Genomic DNA, 20561 nt, shown 5'->3' on the forward strand with positions numbered 1-20561 from the left:
AGCCTGTTTGCACACTGCACCTGGCCGCCCCCGTGCCGCTGAGGGTGTACTTTTTGTGCTGACTTGGGTCCCCCCACCCCCGGTGCCCTACAAAACCCTCAAGGTCTGCCCTCAGAAGAGGCGGGTACTTACCTGCTGGCAGACTGGAACCGGGGCACCCCCTTCTCCATTGAAGCCTATGTGTTTTGGGCACCACTTTGACCTCTGCACCTGACCGGCCCTGAGCTGCTGGTGTGGTAACTTTGGGGTTGCCCTGAACCCCCAACGGTGGGCTACCTTGGACCCAACTTTGAACCCTGTAGGTGGTTTACTTACCTGCAAAACTAACAAACACTTACCTCCACCAGGAACTGTTGAAAATTGCACTGTCTAGTTTTAAAATAGCTTATTGCAATTTGTGTGAAAACTGTATATGCTATTTTGCTAATTCAAAGTTCCTAAGTGAAATACCTTTCATTTAAAGTATTGTTTGTAAATCTTGAACCTGTGGTTCTTAAAATAAACTAAGAAAATATATTTTTCTATACAAAACTTTATTGGCCTGGAATTGTCTTTGAGTGTGTGTTCCTCATTTATTGCCTGTGTGTATGTACAACAAATGCTTAACACTACCCTCTGATAAGCCTACTGCTCGACCACACTACCACAAAATAGAGCATTAGAATTAGCTCTTTTTGACATTATCTTACCTCTAAAGGGAACCCTTGGACTCTGTGCATGCTATTTCTTACTTTGAAATAGTATATACAGAGCCAACTTCCTACAGTATCCCCCCCCAGGATGCAATGCACACCAAATACTGCCTGTGGCATAGCTAAGTCACCCCTCTACCAGGCCTTATAACCCTAAGGCAGGGTGCACTATACCACAGGTGAGGTTATAGCTGCATGAGCAATATGCCCCTACGGTGTCTAAGTCCATTCTTAGACATTGTAAGTACAGTGTGGCCATATTAAGTATATGGTCTGGGAGTTTGTGAAAACAAACTCCACAGCTCCATAATGGCTACACTGAATACTGGGAAGTTTGGTATCAAACTTCTCAGAATAATAAACCCACACTGATGCCAGTGCTGGATTTATTAAAAAGTGCACACAGAAGGCATCTTAGAGATGCCCCCTGTATTTTACCCAATCCTTCAGTGCAGGACTGACTGGTCTGTGCCAGCCTGCCACTAAGACGAGTTTCTGACCCCATAGGGTGAGAGCCTTTGCGCTCTCTGAGGCCAGAAACAAAAGCCTGCACTGGGTAGAGGTGCTTTACACCACCCCCCTGCAGGAATTGTAACACCTAGCATTGAGGCTCAGGCTTTGTGTTACAATGCCCCAGGGCACACCAGCAAGTGGAGATCTCCGCCCACCCAGACACAGCCCCTGCTTTTGGCAGCAAGTCCAGAGGGGATAGTGAGAAAAACAAGGATGAGTCACCCACTAGTCAGGACAGCCCCTAAGGTGTCCTGAGCTGAGGTGACCCCTGCCTTAAGAAATCCTCCATCTTGGTTTTGGAGGATTCCCCCAATAGGAATAGGGATGTGCCCCCCTACCCTCAGGGAGGAGGCACAAGGAGGGTGTAGCCACCCTCAAGGACAGTAGCCATTGGCTACTGCCCCACCAGACCTAAACACACCCCTAAATTTTGTATTTAGGGGCGACCCTGAACCCAGGAAATCAGATTCCTGCAACCTGAAGAAAGAAGGAGGACTGCTGACCTGAAAGCCCCGCAGAGACGACGAGACACCAACTGACTTGCCCAGCCCTACCTGCCTGTCTCTAGACTCAAAGAACCTGCAAGGCAATGCATCCAGCGGGACCAGCGACCCCTGAGGACTCCGAGGACTGCCCTGCACCTAAAGGACCAAGAACCTCCACAGAACAGCAGCACTGTTCAGCAACAGCAACAAACTTGCAACAAAGAAGCAACTTTTAAAGAGACTCTCACTTCCCGCCAGAAGCGCTAGTCTTCTCACACTGCACCCGACGCCCCCAGCTCGAGTCCAGGACAACAAACACTGCAGAGAGGACTCCCAGGCGACTCAAACAACGTGGACACCCTGAGTCGACCTCCCTGCACCCCCACAGTGATGCCTGCATAGAGGATCCAGAGGCTCCCACTGACCGCGACTGCCTGGTAACAAAGGAACCCGACGCCTGGACCAAGCACTGCACCCGCAGCCCCAAGGACTGATAGGGACCACCCACCAGTGCAGGAGTGACCAGCAGACGGCCCTCATCCAAGCCCAGTCGGTGGCTGGCCCGAGAAGCCCCCCCTGTGTCCAGCCTGCATCGCCTAAGTGACCACCGGATCCCTCCGTTGCTTTCAATAGCAAACCCGACGCCCACTTTGCACACTGCACCCAGCCACCCATGTGCCGTTGAAGGTGTGTTTTGTGTGCTTGTGCCCCTCCACTCCCCCCTCCCCCCCACCAGAGCTCTACAAAACACCCCTGGTCTGCTCCCCGAGGACGCAGGTACTTACCTGTTAGCAGACTAGGACCAGAGCACCCCTGTTCTTCAAAGTCACCTATGTGTTTTGGGCCCTCCTTTGACCTCTGCACCTGACCGGAACCTGTGTTGCTAGTGCTGTGGCCTTAGGGTTGCCTTGAACCCCCTACGCCCATGAGACGGACTGTGTAAGTGCTTCACTTACCTGCAAAACTAACCAAAACTTACCTCCCCCAGGAACTGTTGATTTTTGCACTATGTCCACTTTTAAAATAGCTTATTGCCATTTTAACCAAAACTATGTGCACTACTGTTTTAAATCAAAGTTCTATACTTACCTGTGTGAAGTACCTTGAATTTGATGTACTTACCTCAAATTTGAATCTTGTGGTTCTAAAATAAATAAAGGAAAAAATATGTTTCTATATAAACACATTAGCCTGGAGTTAAGTCTGTGAGCGTGTGTTCCTCACTTATTGCCTGTGTGTGTGTACAACAAACGATTAACACTACCCTCTGCTAAGCCTACTGCTCGACCACACTACCACAAAATAGAGCACTGGTATTATCTAATTTTGCCACTATCAATCTCTAAGGGGAACCCTTGGACTCTGTGCACACTATCTCTCACTTTGAGATAGTATATACAGAGCCACCTTCCTACACCACATTTTTATTATTTTTTGTGCTTTCAGCCTCCTTCCAGTTAGTGACAGAAATGGGTGTGAAACCAATGCTGGATCGATCCCAGACAGCTAAACATTTCTGAAAAGTGGACAGAATTCTGAATTCAGCAAGTGGTAATTTGTGTAGATCCTACAAGGTTTTCCTACAGAAAATAACAGCTGAAATAAACATAATATTGAAATTAGGGTGAAAAAAACAGCCATATTTCTCCATGTTTTACTCTGTACGTTTTCCTGCGATGTCAGATTTTTTTAAAGCAATATACCGTTACATCTGCTGGACTCTTCTGGTTGTGGGGATATATAGGGCTTGTAGGTTTCATCAAGAACCCTAGGTACCCAGAGCCAATAAATGAGCTGCACCATGCAATGGGTTTTCATTCTATAACGGGTATACAGCAATTCATTTGCTGGAATATAAAAAGTGAAAAATGGATATCAAGAAAACCTTTGTATTTCCAAAATGGGCACAAGATAAGGTGTTGAGAAGCAGTGGGTATTTGAACATCCCTGAATTTGAGGGTGCCCATACTAGCATGTGAATTATAGGGTATTTCTCAAATAGACGTCTTTTTTTTTTTTTTAACACGCTGTCATTTGGAAGGACAAAATGTAGTGAAAAACAAGGAGCAATAACACTTGCTTTGCTATTCTGTGTTCCCCCAAGTCTCCCAATAAATATGGTACCTCACTTGCGTGGGTAGGCCTAATGCTGGCGAAAGGAAACACAAGATAGACACATCGCATTTTTACACTGAAATCTGATGTGTTTTTTTGCAAAGTGCCTTGCTGTAGATTTTGGCCTCTAGCTCAGCCAGCACCAAGGGAAATCTAGCAAACCTGTGTATTTTTTAATACTAGACACCTAGGGGATGGCCCAGGATGGGGTGACTTGTGGAGCTCTCACCAGGTTCTGTTACCCAGAATCCTTTGCAAACCTCAAAATTTGGCAAAAAACAAAAAACCCCCAAAAAAACCCCTTTCTTCACATTTCGGTGACAAAAAGTTCTGGAATGTGAGAGGATCCACAATCTTCCACCCAGCATTCCCCCAAGTCTCCCGATAAAAATGATACCTCACTTGTGTGGGTAGGCCTAGTGCCAGCGAAAGGAAACATCCCAAAAACTATATGGACACATCCCAATTATCAAAACAAATACAAAACTACCTATTTTTGTCCAGAAAGAAGGGTGGGTGGGGGGGGGTGGGATAGATGGGATGGAGGGGGGTGGGGGCATGGGAGCACCTGTGTATTGTGTTTTTGGTACTGGGCTCAGCAGCCATACAGGGAAACCTACCAATCCCAGACATTTCTTAAAACTAGACACCCAAGGGAGTCCAGCGAGGTGTGACTTGCATGGATTCCCCCAGTGTTTTCTTACCCAGGATCCTCAGCAAAACTCAAATTTAGCTAAAAAAAAAAAAAAAAAAAGAAAAAACACATTTTCCCCACATTTCTGTGTCCTTCCAAAAATAGGCCGATCTGCCCCCAAGGGGGGCAGATATGGCCAACAGTAATGTGCCCCCATGGGGAGCAACCCTTGCCCAAAGGGCTAGCCCCCCAAACAAAACACAAACCAATCGCTGGTGCCTAAGTGGGTTCTGCCCCCTGCCCACCCCCAGAACCCCTGGGGCAGATCAACCTAATAGAAATAGGCTGATCTGCCCCCCAAGGGGAGCAGAAATGACCTCAAATAAATTGCTCCCCTCATTCAATAATAATAATAGAAAGAAACTCTCTGGTGTCTAGTGGGCATTTCTCAGCAGAAATGCTGAGAGAGAGACATGAAAGGAGAGGAAAGGCCTTTCCTCTCCTTTCATGCCTCTCGCCCCCTCCACATGATCGGAGGAGAAATGCTTTTGCATTTCTCCTCTGATCCGCGCTCGAAGCTGAGCTTCCAGTGTGGAGGGGTAGGCCTCTGATGAGGTCAGCGCGTCATCAGATGTCATTCGGGAGGGGAGGGGGAAATGGAAGGGGAAGCGATTCCCCTTCCATCCCTGCCCTGGGGGCGGCAAGGCAAGGCTCATGGGGGGGAGCGCTAGTGCTCCCTCCATGAGCCGGTCCAAGGACGTCCTTGGCGCCTCAGTGTCGCAGCCAAGGACGTAACCGTTACGTTGTTAACATTTTACCATCTCAACGTTTATTTACCTATTCAATCTGAAAACTTTGTTGTGAAGGGAGAAGCAGGGGCTAGCATTTAATCAAAGAGCAATATAAGAGCCTAGTTGGATTCTCAATGATTATCTTGAGTAGGTCAAAGACATTGCAGTAATACGCCCACCTGGTTTAGAGAAACAGGTACCAAACTTTCAATCACATAATAGACTGAGTGTACTGCTTTTCCTGAAAGAAAGATTAAGTGCTTGGCTGGCTTCTATACATTGAACATAATTCTGTTCTGGTGGCAGCATATGAATTCTACTCCTACGCAGTACATAAAAAAATGATTTACCAGTGACAACTTTCTATACTCTAGATATGAAAGCCTTCTTGCCAAGTACCAACACAATGTCTCACAGAAGCCTGAGTTTATCCCCAGAGTCATCATATGTGGAACTTTGATCTCCTGAAAATTGGTACAAACTTACCTTTGGCAACATAGGTGTATCTCGCTTTTTCTTTTTGTCTAAATTAGGATCATCTAATAAATCAGGCTCAAAGCTGTATAGCTCTGTCAACTCATTCATCGTAAAATGTCGCTCAATCTGCTGTTGGTCCACCACGCGAAAGGATAAAGATTGTTTGGCTACCTGACGTTCATAGATTTTCTCTTCCATGGTTCCCTGTGTAACCAAAGACAGAATTTCATCAAATGAAGGTCCAAAAATTAACCATGCTCTCAGTGAATAAAACCAAACAAATGAATGCATTAGCCTCTGCAAACACTCGAGTGGTCTGTAAAGACACAAAACAAGTACTGTGCTACATGCAATGAACATCAACGTTATAGCACAGATCGCCACATAAATAATTTGGTGACATAACAGTAGAGCAAGCGTCACTTATTTGCTGCTTTAGTTAATGGACACCACAACATGCTAGTTAAACCCAATAGGAAGTTAGTTATTTGCATCTTGAAAATGGAAATATAGAAGGAAAAAACAAACAATGGTAACATCAAGGACCTAGTCATCTAGTGAACATCAGTGGCAAATATATTGGCCTTTTCTTTCCACGATCCGCAAGTAACCAACTTGTAATTAGCATTTAAAAAACAATGGGTTGTGTGATGTAGAGGCAAGGGATATATCAATAAAGACTAGTGGAACATGCACATACCTTTCGCTTCCCATTATGCTGGAAACACAAAGAGCAGAACATCATGCAGATAAAGTAAATACAATTAATTTACATTTCCTGTTAAGGTTTTGCTCCAGTTTCAGGCTCTCCGCTTACCAAGGTGTGTTTATAACTTAGCTGAGTAGCTTTAACTGAAAATGCTTGATGTTAAACCACAAATGTGTACAGCAGGCCGCAAGGTCACGTGTCCACTTGAATTTGAGGCATATGCAGCTCAAAAACCTACAGTGCATAGCTCTAGACCTTCCTTCTCAGTAAAACAGATGGTATAAAGAACTGACCTCTGTTAACAGGAAGTGTTTGGACATTAAAAACAGCAGAGCACCTCTGAGTAGTCAGCTACAATAAAAACATAAAAACAACCTTACAATTGCCACGTGGTTTACTTAAATCCTGAATAGCCTGGGAGATTTACACACAAGAAAGGGGAATAAAGTGAAGAAACATTGGGCATTTATAGTTATGCCCCAGTTACACTGGGGTGAAACCAATCAACTTTTCATACATACATCATGCTGATGTGAGAAAGCCCACCACTGGTGCTCTTCGGAGGCCCTTAATGTGCATGTCTCGAGATATCCACTGAAGCGGTTTTGGAACTGTATGACTGATCACAAATCCCATCACAGGAAATAAACTGTGCTCACAGCAGATGCAGCAATACAAACTTCATAGTTGACATACACCTGTGTGTCCCTACCAGTAAACAGAAGACAGAATGATTTAAATAAAGATATCCCTTCCAGATACAAGAGCTTTGGAAGTTCAAATTGTGAAGCATCTCGTGAGCGGCAGAGATATAAGTTCATTAAAAAAGTGTAGAAAGTCAAATCCCATAACCAGGGATGATCAAACAGCCTTTTGGAATAAAAGATAGAGACATGTTCTAAACATCATCTTGGACAGTGACAGGCTCGGATGAGCATATGATTTTACTTACTCATGACAATGGTAGGGGAGTAGGAAGTAAGTCTTCCAAAACTATTGCTCAAAGTCAGAAAGGTATAGTTATAATTGATTTTTTTATGAGTTGAGTAAACCAAAGTGCTACCTTGTAAAATTCCTCATCAGGAGTTAACATACTCCGACGGCACTCCCGAATAATGTTAAATGCCTACATTTGACAAAAAGGACGGACTCACTGGGCCCGTTTGTACAGGCATTGTTCTGCGATGTGGTGGAATCTTCGGAGCAACTGAATTGATCTACATATTTCACTTGGAAAGATCCTGTGATCAAGGTTAGTACCACCAAAGCCAATCATTCATTCCTAGAGACGGAAGCAGCTGTGGAAGAAGCTCATCAACCTCGCAGGATAAAATGTTCTATACCTGTGTTTGAAGCAAGCAGGATATAAAATGGTTACACTAGCACCTGGTACTGGATTGTAAATTGTAAGATGCAACTTTTGGGCGAAAAGTGCCACAGAAAAAGGTGCTGGTAATTTTTCTACTTAACGTCCATGATCTCCTCCCTTCCTTTCTCTCCTAAACTCGTTATTAAACGTCTGAAGCTGCTACCAGATTTGGAAGGAGCTTCATCAAAAGAGAGCGGTAGCCTTCAAAGTTGCGACCTGAGCAGGCTCATAACATAAGGCCAATGTCCGGATCTATTGTGTCCATCAGAGTAGTATGGTTAAGTGTTGCCAATGCCCTCCACCTTCTGAAGACCCTGGATAGCACAAGGAAAAGGGAGAAATATGGTGGGAAAGGCATGACTGAGGAGTCATGGTCACAATTAATAGTTGATTATCCCACACTTTTTTGTATTGTGGAAGTCGAAAGTTAAAGACAAGCAGCTCGAACGTTAGGCTATAAAGGGTGCTAAATATGATACAGTGGCAGAAAGCAAGGGCTACTACAGTTCCTAGCCCTAGAGCAGTACCTGAAAGAAGTCTGGACTGGATTCTCAAATAAGTATTGCAGCAACTTTTCAGACTTTGGGCCTCATTTAGAACTTGGCGGACAGTTACTCCATCACAACGGTGATGGATTTCCCAACCGCCAAAATCAAAATCCCATTATATTCTAGGTGATATAGATTTCGGTCGACGGAATTTAAGTCACCATTGTGATGCACTAACCTGTCTGCTGATTACTAAATAAGGCCATATATGTCCCTTTCTAATATACGAGAGCAAATGCTACTGTGGAATAATTCTAGTAATCAATTATATTCGTAGCTGTGGCGCTATATTTTGTTGCCTTTATTTTTATTAGGTTGCTAGCTATCCCTTGCAATGCTTTATATTTGCTTTCATTACTATGTCTATTTTTTTTTGTTTATCTTTGATTACACTAAAATTAGTTTTTATCTTCTTTACTAACACAAAAACAATGGGTCCATGACATATGAATGCAACCATGCTACAAACCAAACGGTTATTTATTCCAAACAATAATCAAGAAAATGTTTCTTTATAAAAGCATTGTATAATGGTGCCGTGGTTGTGAGTCAAAAAACGTGCTTGGTGCTCTGTCATCCGTGATAGACACGTGACAATAGTGATCAGAAGTACATATCTAAAAACAATAGCACTGCCCATTCTTGGCTACTTAACAATATAGATAATGGTTCGCAACTTCACTTAAGCTTCTCATGCAAAAGTAGTCCCAAATGGGAAGCAAATACAAGAAAATTAGGGAAGGCACGATGTCCTGACAGCAACAGGAATGGTGAGTGGAAAGAGCATCAAGCATTTTTTCCCCATTAATACCCACTGTGCGGTTATAAAATGCTTTTATAAAGAAACATTTTCTTGATTATTGTTCGGAATGTATAACCATTTGGTTGGCAGTGCTGTTGCATTGCCATTGTTTGGTATTACAGTGTTTACCCAAGGTCCGTGGCAATTCTTAGATTCTCTTGTTAGGTAGAAACATTTTAACTACTTGAGGCATGACATGCTTAGAATGAAATGCCCCAATTTACAAGGTCAGATGGTGGGTAAATGATGGGCAGAGGTGAAAAATCTGAGATGCCAGATATCTGAATTCCAAGGACAGCTGTGGGTATACAGCTCAGGCAAGTCTGACCTTGGATACATTTCCCCTGCTGCTCCTTGATTGAGGGCCATTTACTGTTAAAAAGAGACATTCAATCAGAGATTGGAGCTAATTTGGGTAAGCACAAGTCAGGCATGTTATTCTCAGAGATCTCAGTGTGCCCAAGTACTAATGCTCTTCTTGTGTTCCGAAATGACGTTTTGTACCTTTAATGCACACCCTAGACCATACCACTGATACTAGAGGAGCCACAATATGTTGATATGTTAGAAACACGCTTTGATTGTATAGGTAGTCACAGCAGACCTATTACTTGTCTGTTTGTTGCAACAATTACATCCAACTCGGTTCTAAGCAAACAGGGTGCAGAGAACATCCCGGCCACAAGTTTCACATCTCTTCTTGAAAACGCATTACATAATAGTTAGAACAAGCTTTGCCACAGCCAACAGAAGTGGGATGAAGTAGTATACTATGGCGTAGTGTGTAGGACAGTGGAATGGTGTATAGTGGAGTAGAGTGTTGTAAATTTGATTTGCATCGAGTACTGTGGAGTAGCATGGAGTGTTATGGAGTGGCGTTTGTTGGAGATGTCTAGCAGATTAGTGTGTTGTAGAATCTAGTCTATTTTTTAGGAGCTTTCAGCTTTGCCAATGGTTTTTAGTGATGCTGTACAGCATTCCCGGTTGTAAGAAGTTGGCTCTGTATGTACTATTTCAAAGTAAGAAATAGCATGCACAGAGTCCAAGGGTTCCCCTTAGAGGTAAGACAGTGGCAAAAAGAGATAATTCTAATGCTCTATTTTGTGGTAGTGTGGTCGAGCAGTAGGCTTATCAGAGGGAAGTATTAAGCATTTGTTGTACACACACAGGCAATAAATGGGGAACAAACATGGGGTTCTTTGAAGCAGGTAGTCGCGGTCAGGGGGAGCCTCTGGATTCCCTCTGCAGGCGTCGCTGTGGGGGCGCGGGAGGGGGGGTGTCAACTCTGGCTACTCACGGGCTCGCAGTCGCCGGGGAGTCCTCCCTGAAGTGATTGTTCTCCACATGTCGAGCCGGGGGTGTCGGGTGCAGAGTGTCAAGTCTCACGCTTCCGGCGGGAAGCGCAAGTTGTTTCAAAGTCGCTGCTTTGTTTCAAAGTTGCAGTCTTTGGTGAACAGGGCCGCTGTCCTCTGGAGTTCTTGGTCCTTCTAGAGCAGGGCAGTCCTCTGAGGATTCAGAGGTCGCTTGCCCCCCTGAGCCCCCACAGCGACGCCTGCAGAGGGAATCCCAAGGCTCCCCCTGACCACGAGTGCCTGCTTCTCAGATCCCGACGCCTGGTAAAGACTCTGCAGCAGCAGCCCCCAGGACCTGAAGGATCCGAACTCCAGTGCAGGAGTGACCCCCAGGAGGCCCTCTCCCTTGCCCAGGTGGTGGCTACCCCGAGGAGCCCCCCCCCCCCCCTTTTGCCTGCCTCCATCGCTGAAGAGACCTCTTGGTCTCCCATTGATTTCAATTACAAACCCGACGCTTGTTTGCACACTGCACCCGGCCGCACCCGTGCCGCTGAGGGTGTACTTTCTGTGTGGACTTGTGTCACCCCCGGTGCCCTACAAAACCCCCTTGGTCTGCCCTTCGAAGACGCAGGTAATTACCTGCTGGCAGACTGGAACCGGGGCACCCACTTCTCCATTGAAGCCTATGCATTTTGGACACCACTTTGACCTCTGCACCTGACCGGCCCTGAGCTGCTGGTGTGGTAACTTTGGGGTTGCTCTGAACCCCCAACGATGGGCTACCTTGGACCCAAACTTGAACCCCGTAGGTGGTTTACTTACCTGCAAAAACTAACAAACTCTTTCTCCCCGTAGGAACTGTTGAAAATTGCACTGTGTCTAGGTTTAAAATAGCTATATGTGATTTATGTGAAAACTGTATATGCTATTTTGCTAATTCAAAGTTCCTAAAGTACCTACCTGCAATACCTTTCATTTGAAGTATTACATGTAAATCTTGAACTTGTGGTTCTTAAAATAAACTAAGAAAATATATTTTTCTATACAAAAACCTATTGGCCTGGAATTGTCTCCGAGTGTGTGTTCCTCATTTATTGCTTGTGTATGTACAACAAATGCTTAACACTACTCCTTTGATAAGCCTACTGCTCGACCACACTACCACAAAATAGAGCATTAGTATTATCTCTTTTTGCCACTATCTTACCTCTAAGGGAAACCCTTGGACTCCCTGTATACTATTCCTTACTTTGAAATAGTGCATACAGAGCCAACTTCCTACAAGGAGTATAAGGGTTTCGACGAGATACAATTGGAACTAGGCTTGGGAGTAGCATTCCCCTCGAGTGCTTGTACCTCGGAAACAGTGTCCCTCCTGCCCTACTGACAGCAACGCCCCTTCTCTAGGTACGGGATTTCATAAAGAAATGGCACCAGGTAGACAGGGGCGCAGTGAAGCGTAAGCATGCTTCTGCTGATCAATCTTGCCATGCTGCGCTGTGAGGCGCAGTCACTTTTAATCCATCTCCACATTGGGTTAGCAAAGCTGTGGTGTGTTGTCGCACTGGGGATTCCGAGAACAGGACTCTTTTTTTTTTTTAAAGGCGGGAAATGCATGTAGAATGTTTTCTTGGGTGCATGCTCTTCAACTTTCCTTTACAATATCTGTAACGGGTGTCCCTGCCCTTCATACTGCATAGGCTGATAAACTTTATATTTTCCATGGAGTATTAAAACGGGTTGTATTTGAAGTGCTTAGAGATCCACAGCAATACATGAAGCGCAGTATAAAAACTTTAGTTAGAGTATTTGGTCCAGTGCAAGTATGACGTCTTTCAAACAGAGCGCCCGAAAATAAATATACTTCTCGGGTTGGCATTGGAAGGGGTGGGTGGCTAGGTGGGTACACAGATCGATATCTGCTACTTTCTGTAAACGCTCTATCTCCTAAGTCCGCTTGTGGACTTCCCCCAGACACTATGGGCAGTGAAGTAATCCGTAGTGAAATCCCGTCTTCTTTCGGTGCCGAGCACAATACATTTCCTCACAGACTTGCTTCTTCAAGCAATCATGAAGCAGTTATGTCAAGTCACGTATCCCTCTTGTTGTTATTTCCGTATTGTAGGACGCTGGATACTGTGGATGTCCCAAAATGACCACCTTTCCACAGCACACACTAACGCTGCAGTTTACTATCCGTATAAGGACGCGCTTCAGCGCCTCACACTAGTAAGCGCTATATAAGTGTGATAAACACAACACAATATAACATCTCCCTTTGTAGCCCTCTACCCAGGACTTGCAATTAAAATGCAGCTATGGGGTAGAGTTTTTTTTTTCTCTTTACAACATTCACACGAAGGAAGGCAACCTGCACCATAACACTGAATCTCCTTCAATAATCCTCTAACTAGCATGACATATATCTGTACAACGCAACAACTAGGAAGAACAATCACCGGCCAATACTGTATAGTGATTGGAGAGTGGGTGGTGCCATTTCTTAACTCCTTTTCCGCACAAGAAGCAAGGTTCACAGCACACCACATGCTGCTGAAAAACAAATACACATAGGTTGCCGTACTGAAATAAGAGAGCCAGAAGCAAACGCTTCTGGCCAACTCCACGCTGCAGCGTACAAAAATCGGAGGAATAGTACCAGCAAAATAATAAAAAAAATAAAAAAAAAACACACACACACATTTCTCCCACTACAAGAGTTTACGCAACGCCCTCGCCCTGAGGTGAAGTAAGTTTTGGAGATGTTTCATAATGAATTTAAAATAAAAGAACGCTGAAGGAAGTAATCACTAGCCTTACTCACCTCAATGGCTTAAGGCACTATCACCAGCGCTGCCATAAGAAAGATCTCTCAATATGCGCCCTTCCCCCACAAGAAGCAAGGCTCACAGCACATGCTGCTGAAAAAACACACACATTACTTGCTGTACTGAAATAAGACAGCGGAAAGCAAACGCTTCCGGCAAAATCCTCGTTACAGCACACACAAATCAGAGGACTTCAATAGTTTAGACCCAGCCTCTTCCTGAGATGAGGGGAGTTTCAGAGACGTTTCGTAATGATTTTAAAATTTAAAGAATACTGAAGAAAGTAATCACAAGCCTCACTCACCTTAACAGCTTACTGGACTATCACCAGAGATGGCGAAAGCAACACAGCACATTAAACAGAAATAAATAAAAATAAAAAAATACTGGGCTGTCGGCGCTCGGAAACACAAGTCCCCGATGTAGGAAGCTGGCCTGGTGAGCATTTATGGTGTTATCACCTTATACCAGGTCCAGGTATCTCCTATTAGTAAAGTGTAGGCAGTGTCTAGGAAGCCAGGGCTCTCTAGAGGTAGCTGTGAATGAGCAGCCAAGCCTTATCTAGGAGACATGCAAATCTTATGCAATACCACTATAGTCACACAGCACTTACACACATGAAAGTACCACACAATGTAACAAAAATAAAGGTACTTTATTATAGTAACACAAATACTAAAATACTGTATAGGCAATTCCCCAAGTGGAGGTAAGTAAACAGTATGATATACAAATTAGAAGTCAGTAAATAGCATAGAAAGCAATAGGCTTTCGTAAAAGCAATAGCAAATAGTGAGGGCCCTAGGGGAGGGCCAAACCATGTACTAAAAAAGTAGAATGTGAAAGGAAGTCCCCAACACAAGGAAGTGGAATCAGTAGAAAGGAGCTGTAGGAACTAGGAACCCCAAGAGGTGAGTACCAGAGTGACCCCGAGCAACCAGGAGAGCTGAGGTAAGTACCTGGTTTTCCTCAAAACTAACAGGAGGACTTTGTAAAAGGATTGTGCAAGACTCAACCAAGGCTGGAAGAACCCAAAGGTGGATCCTGACAGAAGAGACCCTGCAAAGGAAGGGGACCAAGTCCAGTTCGAGTTGGAGTGTCCGGTTGTGGCAGCAGGCACATGACTCGCAGTGAGGCTCACTCAGCACATCGGAAGAAGTGTCCCACGTCACTGGAGCAGCACCGGAAGAAGTGCTGGAGGCTGGGGCTACACGGAGCTTGATGATCCCTTGGAGGAGGAACCAACGAGCATTAGTAGCTCCAAGTCGTGGTGCACAGAGGTACTGTCCTGCAAGGAGAGGCAAGGGCTTACCGTCTCCCAAGTTAGACAGCTGGTAGAGAGGTCCAAGGGGACCACTCCAGACCACCACCTGTAATGCCGGATCCACGAGGTTCTGCAGGAGAGAGGATCCACACAGCCAGTCGTCATTGCAGTTGGTGCCTGGGGACACACTAGAGTGATTCCCTCACTTCAAGGGAGATTCCTTCTTACTTCTTATGCAGGCTGAAGACTCGTCGCCCTCAGAGGATGCACAGCCAGGAAAATGTTGCAGTTGCTGGAAGGAGCCGGGGAAACCATGGTGCAGAGCGGAGTCATCGCTGAAGTTGCAGATTGTCATTTCCTGGAGGGTCCAGTTGCAGTTCCAGTGGCCAGAAGATGAAGTAAATGATGCAGGTGAGTCCTACTCGAATCTTGCGGGTCGAATCTGAGGACTCACCTAAGAGGGAGACCCTAAATAGCCCAGGGAGGGGGGATTGGTCACCTAACAGGGCGACCACCTATCAGGAGGGGGCTGTGATGTTACCTGGCTGACCTGGCCACTCAGATGCTCCTAGGGGCCTCTGTCCACCTTGGATTTAAGATGGCAGAATCAAGTGGCCACCTGGAGGTGCTCTGGCCACCACCCCTGGGGTGGTGATGTAGAGGGGAGTGGTCCATTGTCCAGTTTCGTGCCAGACTGGTGAAAACCGGTTTATGCAAGAAGGGCACCAAAAGTGGCTGGGGGGGGCTACCTCTCCCAAGCCATGTAACACCTATTTCCCCGGGAGAGGGAGTTACCTCCCTCTCCCACAGGAAATCCTTTGTTCTGCCTTCCTCTGCCTGAGCTGATCAAGCAGCAGGAGGGTATAAACCAGTCTGAGGTGTAGCAGCAGCTAGGGCTGCCCGGAAAACCCCAGATTAGAGGGATCAATCAGGGGAGGTTCTAAGGAGCCCCCACAGTGCATGGAATCATACCACTAATAATGGCAACAGTACTTGGGTATGATTCAAACATGCCCAGGTTCGGAGTTGCCATTATGTAGCTGGACACAGGTATTCAGTGACCTGTGTCCAGTACACAAATAAAATGGCTTCCCTGCACTTACGAAGTCCAGTGTAATGGAGCTGGAGTTCGCAGGGGCACCCTCACACACAGGTACCTGCACCCTACCCTCTAGGGTAGGAGGGCCTACCAAAGGGGTGACTTGCAGTGACCTGTAGTGAAAGGGTGCATGCACCTTTTCACGCAGGCTGCAATGGCAGGCCTGCAGACACATTTTGCATTAGCTACCATGGGTGGCACAATACATGCTGCAGCCCATTGTTAACCCCTGGGGCCCCAATGCCCTGGGTACCTAGGTACCATTTACTAGAGACTTACATGGGGGTACCAGTATGGCGATTGTGGGGTGTGCAAAGTCCTAAGTAACCAAATTTAGAGGGAGAGAGCACAATCATTGGGGTACTGGTTAGCAGGATCCCAGTGAAGCCAGTCAAAACACACTGACAGCAGGCAAAAAGTAGGGGTAACCATGCCAAAAAGAGGGCACTTTCCTACACCTGTAAAGCCGCCATAAGCATCACAGCACATTACTAGGAATAACAAATATGAGATTGACTTCATGAGCCTGCCGGTTCCTTCTTAGGAAACCTGTGGCCTGAGCACACCCTCTAATGATGCCATGTGTTACTGAGCAGAGGTAGAGCTTAGACATGAAGCAAGCGCATACAGCAAGGCACGCTGATGAAAACAAAAAAGAAAACCAGGCACCGTGTAGTAGGAAGATAAAATAAGTGGGGCCTCCAAAATCACACACGCTACCTCAGAAATTACAGCCCTATTTGCCTAAATGGAAGTCAGAGCAATGAAAAAACTCGAGCACTCTGTCCAGTGCTGCTGGACAAAGGAAAAATCTGTCCTTCTCACAGTTACTAGAATGGTTTAAGTGGAAGGCTACAAGTACTGCGGCGGTGCTCCGTGGCAGTGAACAACCAATAAATAGGAGGGACAAAGAAGATAAATTAACCACTTGGAAGCAAAGATTTTTAAAGGACACGGAAATAGACAAATGTAACGCAGTGGGCAGACTTGAAGTCCACACAGTTCATTACAACAGGTTGCTTAGCGACAGCGCAAACCCAGTCTAGGCTCGACCTAAAAAGCATGAGTATCTGTTAATGTTGCTGTGCTAGTCTTCCAATGTCTTAAATGAGAAAGTGTTTGTGAGGCCATTAATTGCGTCTCTGCTCTTTTAAAGTTAACATTAATGTTCTGATAAATTTGAAATCTTAATTTTATGTGACTGGTATACAGAAGACTATTCTAATTGACAGTGTTCACGTTCACTATCTTACTGCCAAGAATAAATCAGCAGGAGGTAACAAATGTGGAGCGTGTGCACGAGTCTTCATGGAGGCTACGTCTTCTAATCAGAGGTGACCTGAAACAGATATGGAGGAGAAGGGCTTTCAAGGCTTACGTTTGAAGATTTAAAACAAAACAAGGCTATTAAGTAGTGACAAAAAACATTAAAATTCAGGACTCCATCTCAATATGGCTGAGGATCACTGAAATATCATTAAAGGGAGAAGTTTTTCCAATGGCACATTGGTGGGAGTGTCCTCAGGAGTCTTCAGTGCCAATGAGGGCAAACAGTGCAGATAATGTCCCTGAAGGGTAAATTAGTTACAGATGTCAAGCTTCATGACTTTTACAGAGGCCAGAAAATATGCTGGGACTTATACCATATGAGTCTAAAGAGTTAGAGGTCTGTCATACAGCTGATGAACTGCTTTCTTTGCACTAGTGGTTAAGATAATAGCCATCATCTTCTGAGTCAATAAGTAGAAAATGTATGCACAAGATATGAGTTCTAGAAGACTCAGAGCCTTGGGGCAATAATCTTCGCTAGAAATAACTACAGGATCGTATTACTCTTCTCACTCGTCCAAGTCTGCTGAATGCATTGCCTACTTGGCTGAAATACTCCTCCTCAGATATATGTGTTGGAGGTTGAAGGGTGATCTGGATGGGAAAGACATTAGGCTGTTAGGCTTAATGACTAAGCTTTGAACTTGTATTACCTGCCAGTGTCACAGTTATCAAAAGTAAACGCATCAAAAGGATGTCAACAGTGCTCACAGGAAATCATCTCCTCGTCATCGAAATGTGTGTTGATGGTGCTTTCACTGACTAATAACTAACACAAGGAAAGCTACATGTAAGGTTTCTCAAAAAGGAGGATGATGATGATGGGAGGGCCTCAGAAATCACAGACTAAGATTGAGGAGTTGCTGTGAAATGATGCAGTTATTTGTGCTTAGTCAACAACAGAGCTCACTGCACCATCGGCTTGACTGTTTTGGCAGAGCAGTCACCGATTACAAAAGCAGCAAAGGATATTTCTACACCACTGAGGTATCTGTGAACAAAAAGCCTACATAATTTGGATATTCTGTTGATTAATCACCTGAGCTAGCAGTCAGATCTTTTAAGGCAGCAACAAGGAGGTTTGTAGATAAAAAGTATTTTCTCAGTTGGCTAGGCTTAGCTTCCATTTATTAGTCTTAAATCCTGAGGCTGGACGAGGGTCGAGTCTTGAACACAACAAACTTCCAAATTATTCAAGTCCACCTAATGCATTCCTTGCAGAATAACAGGTTACAGGGAGTCAATGTTCAAAGCTTACACACAAGGAAGCAATCAAATGTACTATGTTCTTGCCTGTTAAAAATCGTTATAATTTTATGAAGTAAAGCACTAACTAGAAGAACAAGTTGCTTACCTCCGGTAACACTCTTTCTGGTAGAGACTCTTAACTAGCTGCAGAATCCTAACATCTGGAATATTCTCCAGGCATCCGAATGGATCTAGAAGGTGGCACCATGCAGCTCTGCACTGACACCATTCTGCTCTGGAAATGTGTGGAGCTTATATGGGCACCACATCCATGCTGATGTCAGTTGCTTTCTAGAATGTCTGCACCCCCTTGACAGTCGTAAAAGCGAACTGGTATGCCTATTCCTAGACCTGGGCTCTTATTAACAGGTAAAGTCCAATCACAGAACAGGGAGAGTGAGAGTCAGTGAGAAATGTGCAGACAGACAGTGTCTTTAACAGAAAGAGGGCTGCTGAAGGTTTGTAAATTGTTCTTTCAGAGGCTTTAGCCACAGACTCCTCACCTTCTGCATTGCTACCAAAGCAGTACCCATTCGGTAGTGGGTCTCTGAATGGACTCAAACCAGCAAGTCCTGCAGGACTAAGTGGGAAAAATGGTTTTCTAGACAAACCTAACTGTCCAGGCAATAGTGCTTCGTGAAAGTGTGGAGGGACCATATGAAGCCACCTGGCACATGACTAGGTCAGGGACTCCACCTGCTAAGGCATTGGTAGCAGCTTTGCTCCTGGTGGAATGAGCATGCAGACCTTCTGGCGGCTGCTGTTTTGAAGTGGAGCATAGACCACCAACAGGGTAATGGTTGGACATATTTAGAACAACTTCAGTACTTTCAGCAGGAAGGATGCCCGAGCCCACAGACCCCGTTTGTCTGGGAAGAAGGTAGTGTAATGTGAATGAACACCAAGAGCTTGAACCTCACTCATATGCCAATGCCTAGATGAACAGGAATGTATTGTTAATAGTAAGGAACTGTAAGGGATAGCTATGAAGAGACTAGACCCAAAAACACATCTGGTAAGTCAGTTCAGGCTTATGGTCCCACTGGGGCATTACACAAGGGAAATGGGGGAAATATGTGCTACAGCCCTTTCAAAAATCGCATCACAACCAGTGACAAACAACTAGGACAGATTAACAAGTTACTTACCTTTGGTAACGCCTTATCTAGTACAGAGATATTCTAGTTGCAGATTCCTTACCTTAGAATTTCCCTAGGCGTCAGTCAGATCCAGAGAATATTATCGAGCAGTACCCCTGTGTGCTGTCAGGTACGGCCGGCCATCATCGGTGTGCCGGATAGGATATTGCGGGTCTTATACAGGTGCCACCCCAGAGCACCGACGTCAGTTTCTTTTCACAACGTTCCACAGCAAAAGCGAGGAGCAATAAAGAACACTGACCACTGATGCATCAAAACTAGGGCCCGGAAAGAGAAGTACCCGTCACTAGAAATCAGTTTGCATAGTCGGGAGGACTGGTGGGTCAGTAGGAATCTGCAACTAGAATACATCTCCACCAGATAAGGAGTTACCGAAGTTAATTAACTTGCTCATCTGATAGAGACTTTTAGTTGCAGACTACTTACCATAGAAGAAACACCTAAGTAATATCAGCCCCAGAGGTGGGTCTGCGAATTAAGATCATACTAGGAAGTCCCGCAGGACTGAGCGGGCAAAGTAACCATCCCTTTGGACCTGAATGACCAAGCAGTAGTGTTTGGTGAACGTGTGCAAGGATGCCCATGTTGCTGCCTGACAGATGTCTAGGACTGGAACGCTGCGTGTTAGCACAGTGGTTGCAGCGGTCGCTCTGGAAGAATGAGCGCACAAACCCTCCGGGTGTTGCTTTTTGGCCAGTGCAAAGCACATTTTAATGCACAGAACCCATCTAGTGATGGTTCTCTTCTGCACTGCCTAACTTTTCTTCGCACCCACATAATCAATAAGGAGATGATCATCCACTCGGAACTCTTTGCTAAGATTAAGGTAGGACAGCAACGCTCTTTTTGGACCCAAGCAATGGAGTCTCTCCTCTTCCTCAGAAAGATGTGGGGGTGCGAAAAAAGTAGGCAAGGTGATGGATTGGCCTACATGAAAGGGCGTAAAGACCATAGGGAAGAAAAAAGCCCCAGTGTGAAGAACCACTTTGTTAGGATAGATGGAAAGGTAGGTGTTACCAAATGTGTGAGGTGCACCTTGGCTGCACGCAGGCTGACAAGCAAGGAGGCAGTAATCTTCTTATCTCCGAGACTTCTGCCACCCCTCTCACATACCTGGGCTCCATGAGTCTGTGTTTTCCTGATGGATCGATTCATGCGAGAGAGATCAAATTATCTTGTACTCGTTCAAGGATCGTTCAAGGATGG

The 20561-nt window shown here is 45.2% G+C and overlaps 1 protein-coding gene across 1 annotated transcript in view; it reads right to left on the reverse strand.

Annotated features, from left to right (window-relative positions):
* Positions 1-20561, reverse strand: part of ATRX (ATRX chromatin remodeler) — a 1138900-nt gene that overhangs the window by 124467 nt on the left and 993872 nt on the right. Inside the window, exon 30 of the mRNA XM_069211061.1 lies at positions 5717-5911. Coding sequence (XP_069067162.1) covers positions 5717-5911 — 195 coding nt within the window. The remainder of the gene's footprint in view (positions 1-5716; positions 5912-20561) is intronic.

The sequence above is a fragment of the Pleurodeles waltl genome, chromosome 2_1 (genome assembly GCF_031143425.1).
Source record: "Pleurodeles waltl isolate 20211129_DDA chromosome 2_1, aPleWal1.hap1.20221129, whole genome shotgun sequence".
Classification (NCBI taxonomy): domain Eukaryota; kingdom Metazoa; phylum Chordata; class Amphibia; order Caudata; family Salamandridae; genus Pleurodeles; species Pleurodeles waltl.